At 30.0% G+C, this 13,018-nt stretch overlaps 1 protein-coding gene across 1 annotated transcript; it reads right to left on the bottom strand.

The window, feature by feature from the left end:
- Positions 1-255: 255 nt before the first annotated feature.
- On the bottom strand, positions 256-8,112 carry LOC115880260. The gene is made up of 2 exons (XM_030897440.1): positions 7,804-8,112; positions 256-2,468 (listed from the first exon to the last, which is right to left on the bottom strand). Exons 1-2 carry the CDS (start codon positions 7,812-7,814, stop codon positions 479-481), a joined length of 2,001 nt encoding a protein of 666 aa, XP_030753300.1. The 5' UTR covers positions 7,815-8,112; the 3' UTR covers positions 256-478.
- Between the last annotated feature and the right edge of the window lie 4,906 nt (positions 8,113-13,018).

The following is a 13,018-nucleotide window of genomic DNA, read 5'->3' as shown; positions in this document are numbered from 1 at the left end:
CTGAAAGTAAACGAATTACAAAGGAAAACTAAAATGATGCAACTATTTATGACTATTTCTTCCAAATTTCATCTTAAGGTAATGGTTCTGTTTATTTGCATCACCCATCTTTCTGAGAAGAATAATAATGTTGATGGTATTTTTCGTACCTTAAATTCTTTAGGCATAGCCGTAGAATAAGGGTAAAAATAATATTTTATACAATTTGTCGAATATACATATACATATAACCATATTAAATGTATGTTCACAACACCTCCCCCCTTAATGAGAGATTTCATGAGGTGAAAGTGATATGAAATCTCAAAACAAATGTTTATATAATTAATTAGTATAACTCAGATGGAAATGAATAAAAGTACATATATAAAAGTATTATACAAGTCTTAACTACTAATTATAACTAACTTACATTCTAACTTAACTAACATTTTTTTTTATAACTATTGCAGATTTAAAAATGTATCAAATGCGGAAATTATTTTTCTTTTAATGGTCGCCTTGATGGTACATACCCAATGGGTCTGCGCGAGGGCGCCTGTAAATTAACATTCTCTTCTTCGGAGTTTTCATAGTTACCTACATTTTCAGAGTTTTGGCTAATATTACGATTATAATGAGCAACATATCTATCACTATTTCTAGAAGATGGTTCCACAGACTGATTAACTCTAATGCATAAGTTTGGAATAATTCCGCAACAGGCTGTCTTGTTAGTACATTTTGTATACAATTTATAAATAATAAAAATAATAGCAAGAAGAGCTAAGATATAGGCAATTACAGATGCTGGAAATGTATAATTGTTTACAAGTTTCCTTTTTAGAATTTCATCACCTAACTTTTCAATATCTTCTAGCTTATGGCTCGCTACATTAAGTTCGGGGATGTGCTTTGTTAATTTCCTATAATGTTCGTTGAGAAATATTTCACTAATGTTTATTTTTTCTTCCTTTATCCTTTCGCAACAATTATCACTAATGTCGAATGGTGGAATAAAATCACTTGAAATATTGGACTGGACTGTATTTCCATGAGGGATTAGCATTGATGATGCGCTATAAGCTTTACATTGTTTACCTATAGTGACACTACCGCAATTTTTTAGTATTACATCTACGTGATTTTTTTTATTATTACATGATATCGTAAGAGTTTCTGGATGAGGAACTGCAAATAACCAAGTGTTACTGGTTTGTAGTTGAATAAAAATTGCTCTATCTGACTGAATTATACGTTTGTCACAGATATCAGGTATGATATTTGTGAATTGCAATAATTTAACTTCGCAATTATCTGCCAAATGAGCAAGAGAAACTGGTTTTTGTTGCTTGCAAATAAATTTATTTTCTATAATTTTTAAACAAGTATTAAATTCTATTTCCGACAGTGTAATAAACTGCTGTTTGCTTTCGTCAATTGCTATATATTTAGATGAGGGTTGAATTAATATAAACTGGTTATTTGACATTAATTTTGGAAAGGGTGATATTTTATAAATATAGAATAAATTTGTTTCAATTAAAGGGATGTTTATAATATATATTAATCGTTTGTTTTCGAAATAAACTTGCAACTCGATAACATTTAGAATGAGATTTGCATTGAGCGGATCTAATGGTACAGGAAATTCTAATCCATGAGGTAGAGATTCGGACACATCTTTTAATTCGTTAATTAACCTTAATGGCGTTAATATTGAGGGGTGTAAAACTCCCTTTCTTGCTACTAAAATAGCATTCGTAATCGTCATGATTTCTAATTGTAATTGATTTAGCATCATATTTAAAATAGTGACGTGTTCTTCTATGCCGGTTTTTATATATAGAAAATGAAAATTTTCTTTGACTTTGCTTAATTCATCGCTAATCTTTTTTATATTATTTTTTAATAAATTTTCGTTAAAATCTAAAGTTCCAATAGTATTATTGAAATTAATTATTGTTGATTGAACAATTTTTGTTTGTTCTTTTAAAAGTTGAAGGACTGAAGTTTCGTCTTTATTCATTTGTGAAATTTTATCATTATAGTATTTAGCATCTTCTTCATCTAAAACGCCGAATAAAACTTTAGTTGCTTTTCCTACAATATTGAACCAACCTCGTTTTTGTCTACTTTCTGATAAATGACTATGACCGATCAATTCGTGTAAGACTTCTAGTTCTTTTTCAATTTTTTCGAAAGTGTATTTAGAACTTTTCAAAAATAACTGACAAATATAATAGTGATATTGAGCATTCTCATTATTGCATAAATCTGTAGTATACTTACGGTAATTCTTTAATGATAATAACTTATTACTAATATTTTCTAATTCTACAAAAGTTACTAGTTTCCATTTGTTATTAAAAAACCTTAGTTCGCCCAGGTGCTCAAAGTGTATTCCAGGGTTCAAGTCATAAGTGGTTATATTGTATTCTGAGTGGACTACTGCTAGGATACTGGTAATTATTATAAATAAATTAACCCTAAAACAAAATATATATACTAATAATAAGCTAATTAAAATTTATTAATTCTAGTTTTTATAATCTATATATACTGATTATGTTTAGTTTTAATAATAAAAATATTTTAATCTATTTGCATGAATAGTTTGTTTATTTTTTCCTTTTTGAATTGTATAATTTACATCTGATATTTTTTTTATAATGGTATATGGACCAATCCATAAGGCGGAAAGTTTTTTACTTCTGCCACGTCGAACTGATTCGTCGTAAAGTAACACTTTGTCACCAATTTCGAATATTCTGGTATAACTGTTTTTATCGTAATTATTTTTTGATATGTTTTTACATTTTAATAAGTTTTCTTTAGCTAATTGATTAGAATGTTGCATTTTTTGTTTAAGATTGTTTATGAAATCATCATAAGTATAATTGACTTTAGGTGGTTGTTTAACTGATGTTGGTAATGTAGGAATATGTCCGAATAAAAGTTCAAATGGAGAAAATTGTGTAGCAGTGTGAGGTGTAGTATTATATGTAAATGTTGCATAGGGAATCCAATTATCCCAGTCTGTTTGAGATGTCTTAATGAAGTGTCTTAAATATTCTTCTAGAACTTTATGAGAGCGTTCTAGTGCTCCGTTTGACTCTGGGTGATAACTTGTTGTTTGGATCTTTTTTATCTTTAAAAACTTGCAAGTACTTTTAAAAATATCACTTAAAAAATTTGACCCCTGATCTGTGACTAGCATGTCAGGTATTCCGTAAATGCATATAATATTCGTTACAAAATGATGCGCTACAGTTACAGCTTCTTGATTTCTCATAGGTATATTAATTATATATTTTGTTAAATCATCCTGAAAGGTTAATATGTATTTGTGACCATTTTCGGTTTCTGGTAGTGGTCCAACTATATCTAAAAAACATTTTTCGAACGGTTTTGATGCCGTGGTCGTAATTACCATAGGCATTTTTGTTTTTCGAGACTGTTTATTTTTTTGACAAAGTTCACATTTTTTTATAAACTCTTTTATGTCTTTTTTCATACCTTTCCATGTATATAATTGAGATAATTTTTTATATGTGCGGGATGACCCTTGATGACCTCCTAATGGACAATTGTGATTTTCATTTAATAATACAACTTTTTCAGCATCTGAGGGGTTGATAAGACTGTTGTTAAATATTGTAATTTCTGAATAGAGGTCTTTAAAAATATATCTTATCATAGGAAGAACGATTTCCCATTTGACTAATGAGTTGTAATGATATTTTATAAATGATAGTTCGGTTTTTTCGTTGGATATAATATTTCGTAAAGTTAGTAAGCAAGACCAAATATTTTCATAATTAATATCACTGAATGTATTTTCGTTGTCTGTTAATAGAAATATATTACAATTATTTTGTTGATACTGAAAAACTGACGGCATGTCTAAAGGATTTGTGTTATCGTAATGTTCTAAAAATGTATTAATTTGTTTATTTTTTTCTAGAATTTTAAAGTCGTTTTTGTTGAATAATTTTGGCAAAAATAAAACTATAGGTATAAGTTGTGGTGTTTCAAACAGATTTGTGTTTTTTTCTTTGACTTTGGAATTAATAATTATATGGCTTTCGAGATGTGTTTTAAAATTATCATAATTGGTAATAATAGAATTGACATTTGTTGTGCTAACTATTCTACTCAATGCATCAGCATTTGTATTAATCTTTCCAGCTTTATAAATTATTTCATAGTCATATTCTTCAAGTTTTATTCTAAAACGCGTCAAACGAGAACCAGGGTCTTTGATATTAAATATATAGAGTAGGGGTTTGTGATCTGTAACAATTTTAAATCTTGTGCCAAAAATATATGGACGGAAATGTTTTACTGCCCAGACGATTGCAGTTAGCTCTTTTTCTGAAGTTGAATAATTTTGTTCTGCTTTATTTAGAGTTCTACTAGCAAACGCTATTGGACGATCATGATTAACCTTACCCTGCGATAAAATTGCTCCTACTGCGAAATTACTCGCATCTGTTGTTATAATAAATTCTTTGGTAAAATCTGGGTATTGGAGAACAGGTGGAAAAGTTATACTATCTTTAAGAATTTGGAAAGAATTTTCGCATTTTATACCCCAATTAAAAACAGAATCTTTTTTTAATAATTCGGTTAAAGGTTTAGCAATTTTAGCGAAATTTTTGATAAATTTCCTATAATATCCTACAAGCCCTAAAAAAGATTTTATATCTTTAGGATTTTTAGGTTGCGGAAAGTTTGTTACACATTGAATTTTTGATGGATCTGGTTTAATGCCGTTTTCTGTAATAATGTGACCTAAGTATAAACATTCTTTTCGTAAAAACTGACACTTCGAAGGTTGAAGTTTTAAATTATGTTGTCTAAATCTTTGAAAAACTTCAATTAATCTATCGTTATGTTCATTTAAGTTGTTTGCATAAATTACTATATCATCTAAATAAATAAAGCATTTCATACCATTAAGACCGCTTAAAACTGTGTTCATGAGTCTTTGAAATGTGGCGGGAGCTCCTTTTAAACCGAAAGGCATTCTGTTATAAACGTAATGTCCTGTATTAGTGCTAAAAGCGGTTTTATTTTTATCTTTTTCGTCCATTTCTACCTGATGAAATCCACTAGTAAGATCTAAGGTAGTAAAATAATGAGATTTTCCTAACTGGTCTAAAATTTCTGCTATATTAGGTAGAGGATATGCGTTTCCAATGGTAATTTCATTTAACTTTCGAAAATCAACGCATACTCTAAATTTAGGTGATAATGGGTCGCTTTTCTTAGGAACAACTAGTAAAGGACTATTCCAAGGACTGTCCGAAGCGGAAATTACCCCGTCTTTTAACATTTGCTCAGTTTGTTCATTAATTATTTCTTTATGTTTGAAAGGCAATCTATAAGGTTTTACGTTAATAGGACCTTTATTACTTTCTGTCGGTATAGTGTGTTTTATTGTGTTGGTGCTTGTTAGTTTATCGCCTTCTAAGTAAAAAATATCGTTAAAATCTCTACAAATATCTAATACTGAATTAGTTTCTTCTTCATTTAATTGGTCTAGATTAATTTCTTTTCTTATTTTAGCAAAACGATCGATAATGTCATAATTATATGTTTCTATAAATTCGTACTCATTAAAAGAAATAGGTTCGACATTCACTCTAGGTGTATGGATAGTTTGAGCTTCATTAGAAATATTTAATATGCTAACTAAACATTTATAGTTCTGGACTTTTGTTAGGCTTGACCCTAGATATAAATGTTCGGATAATTGTTTTGAAACTACTATGCCTTCGGACGAAGATAAATTAGCTAGAGCAGGTACAATAATTTGACATCTCGCGGGAATTATTGTAGTTGCTTCTGACGGCAAAATTTTAAAAAAATTGTCTTCAAAATTAATGACTCCGTCTTCGTAATTTATTTTGGCTTTATACTTTTGCAAAAAATCGCGTCCTAATAGTCCATCACTTTTAATCGGTATACTATCTGGCACAATGTGAAAAGGATGAGTTATTGCTTTGTTATTGTTTAATTTAATTGGGATGTTACAAACACCTTTAGTAAATACAGGTTCTTTACTTATACCTTTTAATTCTATAATGCAAGTTTTATTTAATTTTAGATTATTTTGTAATAAGATACATTCTTTCAATAAAGATATATCTGCCCCTGTATCTAATAAAAGATGTAATTCTTTATCTTTTATATCTAAAGAAGGGATTTTAATTATCTCTAATTGTTGGTAACTATCGGAAAATAATACTGATTTATGCGGTATGTCAATTAAGTTTTGCTCAATTTTAATTTTATTTTTATGCTCAGGTAGTGTGTAATTCATAGAACAGCTATTATCTAATTTTAAGAAGCGCTTAATCGGCTGCTCGCGACCAAGGCTTCGCTCTCGTTTCCCGAAAAATTTTGAGATGTGCTCGGTTCTGAAAAATAATTATCTGCTGAATTGATTAACGACTGAGAATTTATAGTTTGAATTTGTTGTGGTGATCTATTATTTGAACTATTAAAATTGGTAGTACTGGATTCATTATTGTAATTAGAAAAATTTTGAGATTGTTGAGGTATCGAAACATTTTGCTGCCGTTGAGGAACTTGTGAGTTATTAAAATTTCTTGGATTCTGAGAATATCTATTATTGTAATTTGAACGAGGATTATTACTGTTATAATTGTTACCATAATTACGATTATAATTACGCACGTCGTTGTTCTGATTAAAATTTTGATTGTTGTAGTTTCGATTAGTGAAACGTCCTTGATTATATTGTACTGTATTTACGTCTTGTCTATTTGAAAAATTATTATTGCTATTAAAATTTTGCGGTGGGCGTGTCTGATTATTGCTAGGTACATTTCTATTATATGAGTTACTATTTTGTTCGTATTGCCTAAGCTGTCTACACTGTGATGTTAAATGATTATTTTTAAAACAAAATAAACAGGAATTATTAGAAGAATGATTATTTAATTGTCTATTTCCACGCTCTACAAAACCTATATTTTTAAAATGCGAGTTTTTAAACCTGTCATTATTCTCAAGTTCCATTTCAATTGCTAATGATAAAGCTTTATCTAAATATGTAGTATTTTCGGCAATAATACGCATTTGAATTTTTTCATCGTTGAGTCCTTTTCTAAAAGTATTGACTAAAATGGAGTTTAAATTTTCTATTAAAACAGTAGCTTCGTTATTTGCATAATTTAAGTGACACGTTTCTTTATATTTATTAAAGAGAATTTGTAATCTATCGCCATATTCTTTTACAGTTTCCTAAAATGTTGCTTTATATTCATTATTTGTGTTAGAAAATGCGATGGTGGTGTTTTATCAGTAAAGTGCTCTAATAAGAAATCTTTTAGTTCTTCCCAATTTTGAAACTGTTTATATTGTGTTACCTCTTGTGCCTTCCTTTTAATTTAGTACCAAAATTAAATCTACTAGTAATTCTTTTTGATCCACTTTGACAATTTTTAATATTGAATCACAATTTTTTAAGAAAAATTGGAGTGAATTTGCGTCACCCTGACCATCAAATGAATTTATTAAATTCAGAACATCAGTTGCGTCTTTACCTCCTGCCATTATTATATTTTATTAATGATTTATTACTTTAGTTTAAGAATTATTATTTATTTTTATAGATGTATTTTTAGTTTGAAGAGAGAAAAAAAAATATTTACGAATTTTAAGCAATATTTTTTTTTTTTTTTTTTTATTTGCAGCCCAGAATTATTATTGTCTTAACTTAAATCTAACTAACTAAAATCAGAAGAAAAACAGTAGCGTCACAATACAGTAAACAAATGAAAGACTTACCCCGTCATCATCTGGTGAAAACAAAAGCTTCCCTGGAGACTTGCTGCTGCGTCTGGCGCTCCTTCAGTGTCCCCAATGTCTACGTCTCGTGTCGGGCTTCTTGCTGCTTCTTGGTGCACCTTCAAGAACTGCCCGTTGCCTCTATCTTCTTCCAAAAACTGGTAGGTTTTCTGCTGCGTCTGGCGCACCTTCAGGAAACCTTGGTAGTATCCCACCGCTGCCACCAATGTCGTGATCCTGGATTGGACCACCGTCGTCACCAATCTTGTAGTCGCTGCCACCAAATGTTGTAGTTCTCTATTTGACTCGTATCACCACTTGTTGGGAATGTTATTCTTTATTTTTTTTTATAATTAAATTCTTACTAAGTTGTTATTACTTTTATTTTTAAACTTTTAATACAAAATATAAATTTAGCAGTATTACGTCTATGAAAAATTTTTATGAATGTCCCCGGTCCCTTCTGTGACCGTGCTTTTATGAGAATGCCCTCTCCGAAAATCCACGGGCGTACCTACTATTTCTTAATAATATTTTCAGGTAGGTTTGCAAAGGGACAAACATGACCATTTCTTAAGTAAATAGAAACCAGACATCGCGTCTGAAAGTAAACGAATTACAAAGGAAAACTAAAAATGATGCAACTATTTATGACTATTTCTTCCAAATTTCATCTTAAGGTAATGGTTCTGTTTATTTGCATCACCCATCTTTCTGAGAAGAATAATAATGTTGATGGTATTTTTCGTACCTTAAATTCTTTAGGCATAGCCGTAGAATAAGGGTAAAAATAATATTTTATACAATTTGTCGAATATACATATACATATAACCATATTAAATGTATGTTCACAACAATATGTTATGCTTTACATACATTATATTATCAAACAAAAACACATTCTTCTTTTAAGCTTTATCATTCTTGTCTTTACAAAAATCTTTTTTAATTTTGAACTCAAAATAATAATCTTTTTCATGATCTTTAATACACATATTCCTTATTTTTCCCTAGATCATAATACCTACTTACGTGTTTGAATCTATCGAAGCTGAACCAACAACACTTTGAGTGGAGATTCCACAATATGAATAAAATAAACATAATTGTCCAGTTTTCTTTAATACCATTCTGGGAGAATATTATTTTTAAATTTATTAAAGATATTTTCAATAGAATTGTCTTGATTTATAACTCGTACCCACTTTTCTTGCTCTTCCGGATACTTTAAGCTGCCTAGTATAACTATCCTTTCCACCAGGAACACAACAAAGATGAGGCATAGCACCAAAAACACACTTCACTTAAGCTTTATTGATGAATTGTTGAGTCTTAAAAAACACACACAAAAATCACGATAAATAAAAATTTATGGGCACTTTAGGTTAAAGCACTTAACAAAACGTGTAATATTTCGTGTTTTTATGAGAAACAGATTGACCATCATAGTAACCATATATCTGGTAGTACTTTATGTCACTTAAACACCAAAATAATTAGTTTTTTGCACTACAATAACAAATAATACCAAAAATCAACCGACAAAATATGAATACAGAATCTAACCCAATATCTAAGTATGTACAACTGATGAAGTAAACAAAAGTCCGCCCGTAGGCTGATCTTTTATAGAGGGCATTGACGGAGGCATGAAAATGCAATAAATTTAAAAACTGCGTTATTTTCTAACCAATCAAAGTCTTTAAATTCTACCAATAAAATTAATATCGTATCAACGTATCGTCGGACAACATGAAATGCATGAAAATCAAGCTTTATTCCTAGAAATACGAAAAAATCGAGACAATATATTCATGAAATGAATAAAAATCGTTTTATTTATGGAGAATTTGGTGCTATGAGAAATAACTGCTGTACCCTAGGCTGTACTCTAAACTTGTAATCTTCATTATTTGTTATTGAAGATGTCGTTTTTCGCGGCAAGTATTGTACGTTACTTCTGTGACACGTCTACAACCATTAAAATTTCAAAACACTCGAGCTCGGTGCACCGCGCAGCAACGCTCGTACCTTTTCGGCAATCACACACTCTCATTTGAAATCTACAGCTTAAATTATTTAGCGGCGCCGCTCAAGCGTCCACTCGGTCCAAAACTGTTTTGACCATCAGAACTGTCAAAACCTGGTTAAAAGCACTGGTTTCAACTACTATGTCCATAACTTGTCAACGCTGCTCGGAGATGCAAGTGGTCAAGAATAGATACCCAAGGGGGGCTTAGACCCCCTGCCTCAAAATAAGCCCCCTGGTGATCGGTGCGGGTCGTTTAAAATTAGTCTTAACCTCAAATCAATATTATTTTTAAGTGAGCTGAGCTCCCTTAAAATTCGGTGTCGTCATTGCGTATGATACAGAAAAAAATTCACAATCCTTTACAAAGATGCAACCGGGGGGCATTGAAAATGATGAATAAAAACGTAAAAATATGATTAGTGTTAATATGAGTGTATTACATACATATGTTTAAATAATGAACTTAACAAAAAACAACAGATTTAAAGATTCACTGAAAAAGTAGTAATGTTAACATTAAATATAACATTATCAATAATAATTATGCGATCGCACCTATCCGTAAAACAAGCAAGCAAAAAAACCTCGAAAAAAACAAAATAACATACAAAACATCAGGTTAACATGATGACAGATCATGATCAATGACAGATAAAGAATTCTTACGGAAAGTTACACTTTACGATATAACTTTACCTGTTAAAGGCAAACCCCATTTAAACACAAAACTTTTAATACCTACTACTGTATCTAAAAGACTTTTTTTAAATTACTAAATTCTTAGCCACGCTTCTGTTTTTCTTGGCTGTTGTGCGTCACGTCACAGATTAACAGGCCCACGTTTGCACCACAAGGCGATGCTGCAGACCACTAGGTAGACCGGTCGTAGAAATTTATGTTATACAACTTGTAGTCAATCTACACAAATATTATCAAAATTTTTTTTTTCTTTTAAAATGTGTTCAGATTTTGTAAAAAGTATAAGTCAAAATCGCAAAACTTAAATTTGATATGAGTTTCTTAGTTTTTAACTAATATAGTGGCGAATTACAAAAATTCCTTTTCAGTGAAAATTAATGAGTTAAATAAAATAATTTAATAAATTACTAGCTTTTTCTCGCGACTACGTTCGCGTTACACCTCGAATCGTTTATGCATTGATTTAAATGATTTTTTACTTCTTTATAGAGAGCTAGTGAGTTACTTCTTTATAGAGAACATCTATATGTGTTTTTTATTTTTCATCTTTTTTTTATTTATTAAGAGCACTAATACTCTCTTTATAGGTTATTTTTTATTCTTTGAAGGATAATTGACGAAGATATATTTCGTTATGATGTCACTAAATAAACCCTTGTATAAAATTTTATACTGTCTGGTTTATAATGTTATAGTATTGCATTTTCGTACAGCAAACTTTCATTCCCTATTCTACTCCCTAAGGGTATAAATTTCATAAATTCGCTTTACCTTTGTGCCAATTTTTATGTGTATAATCCAGAGGTCAAGACGCTGGGTAATTAAAACATTGACTAATAAACCTTGTCCACTTTAAATAAGGGGTCACGAAATATCCTCCTTGGAGTGTTTGGGTTAAGGGGTGTATAATAAATTAATCGTTGTTTTATAATAAAAACCATAAAACATTTATTTGTGAGTAAAATAATGCAATGGTTGGATATCTCTCCTTTATAATTAATTGACTAAAAATACACTAAAATAATTAGAAAAAAAAATCTTGTACTTATTTAGTAATTACGTCAATATTAATTAATTGACTTTCTAGTCTATTTTATTTTATGTACAAATATATTATTAAATTTTAAGCATTAAGTAATAAAACACTTAGTGGGGGGGGGGCCCTCTTATATCGTAAGAGGTTACGAAATATACTCCTGGTTACACCCCTTACAGAAAACAGTGTAAGTGGTGTAAATAAATTGTATAATCACTGTTTTTTATAATAAAAACTATAAGACCATTTCTTATTTGTGAGATTAAAAAACAAAACAATGCATTGGTTAAAATAAGTACATTCAATACATATGTATGTGTTATAACATAATATAGCCATTACTATTATACTATTATTATTAAAATAATATGTGTGTAACATATTTCTTTAATGAATTAACCTGTAACAGACATTTATATGCCCAGTGTATTTTTGTTTAACAAACCAATCAGGAAAAATCCAAAACCTACCGTTATAGGAGGTATAAGATGATTAAACTTATATAATGACAAGTACTTATGGGATAACAAATTAATTACTACTGTCAGCTACTGTCTAGGTAGAATTTACCTAGAGTACCTACACCTACCTATGATGTAGGTAGATTAAAGCTTATTTTGACTTTACGTCTCACTTCGGTGTCACAAGCTGAATTTTTCAGGGATGGAAGTACAGTATATCACAGTACATGATACGGGGACCCTTATTCCGAAAGTAGTACAAAATTAGACCGGGTAAAAAGACACTATCATCAAAAATCGATATATTAATACCACCATATAGAGAAAACAAATACTTATTTTTTGATCCAGTACACAATAAAGTCTTCGTAGGAAGTAATTTTTTATAATTATTTACAAAAAAGCATTTCCATTAGCGCTTATGACCAAAAAAAACTTTAAACATGAATAATCATTTCAATCATGCGAAAATTTGGTTTAAAAATAGATTTTTTTTAATATAACTTTCATTTAACGAAAAACGAAGGCCTAAATGAAAAAGAAACAATTTAAAAGTTTCGCTTATGTCTTGACAAGGTATCAAACAAACCCCATATTTTTTGCTTTTAAACTAATAAAGATATATCAATAAACAATTAGCGATGTAATGGTTTTTGCGCGCGCTGGCCGACTGCCGCCGCTGCGCCGAAATTTCCTATACCCTTGTATATATGACGTCATGGTGTGGCAAATGTAGCATTTTAATTCGATTTGGGCTCCCTTATATAGGATAACAGAAACATTTTCAATGTTAAAAACGGCGTCAAAAACGGCTGGGGAATGACATTCGATAATAATTTTGGCGAGGTCAATCTCTAGACTTTACTAAAAATTGACATAGAAGTTGTAAAAATTAATTTGTGCCTGTAGTTCTTCAGGACTTTTGGCAGATTCACTACTATGTCATCAGCGAATCTTAGATGGTTAAGATATTCTCCATCTATTTT

The sequence above is a fragment of the Sitophilus oryzae genome, unplaced genomic scaffold (genome assembly GCF_002938485.1).
Source record: "Sitophilus oryzae breed Bouriz unplaced genomic scaffold, Soryzae_2.0 scaffold_1620_pilon_pilon, whole genome shotgun sequence".
In the NCBI taxonomy this organism is placed as follows: domain Eukaryota; kingdom Metazoa; phylum Arthropoda; class Insecta; order Coleoptera; family Curculionidae; genus Sitophilus; species Sitophilus oryzae.
The sequence above is the reverse complement of the archived record's forward strand: the minus strand, read 5'-3'. Positions and strand labels throughout refer to the sequence as shown.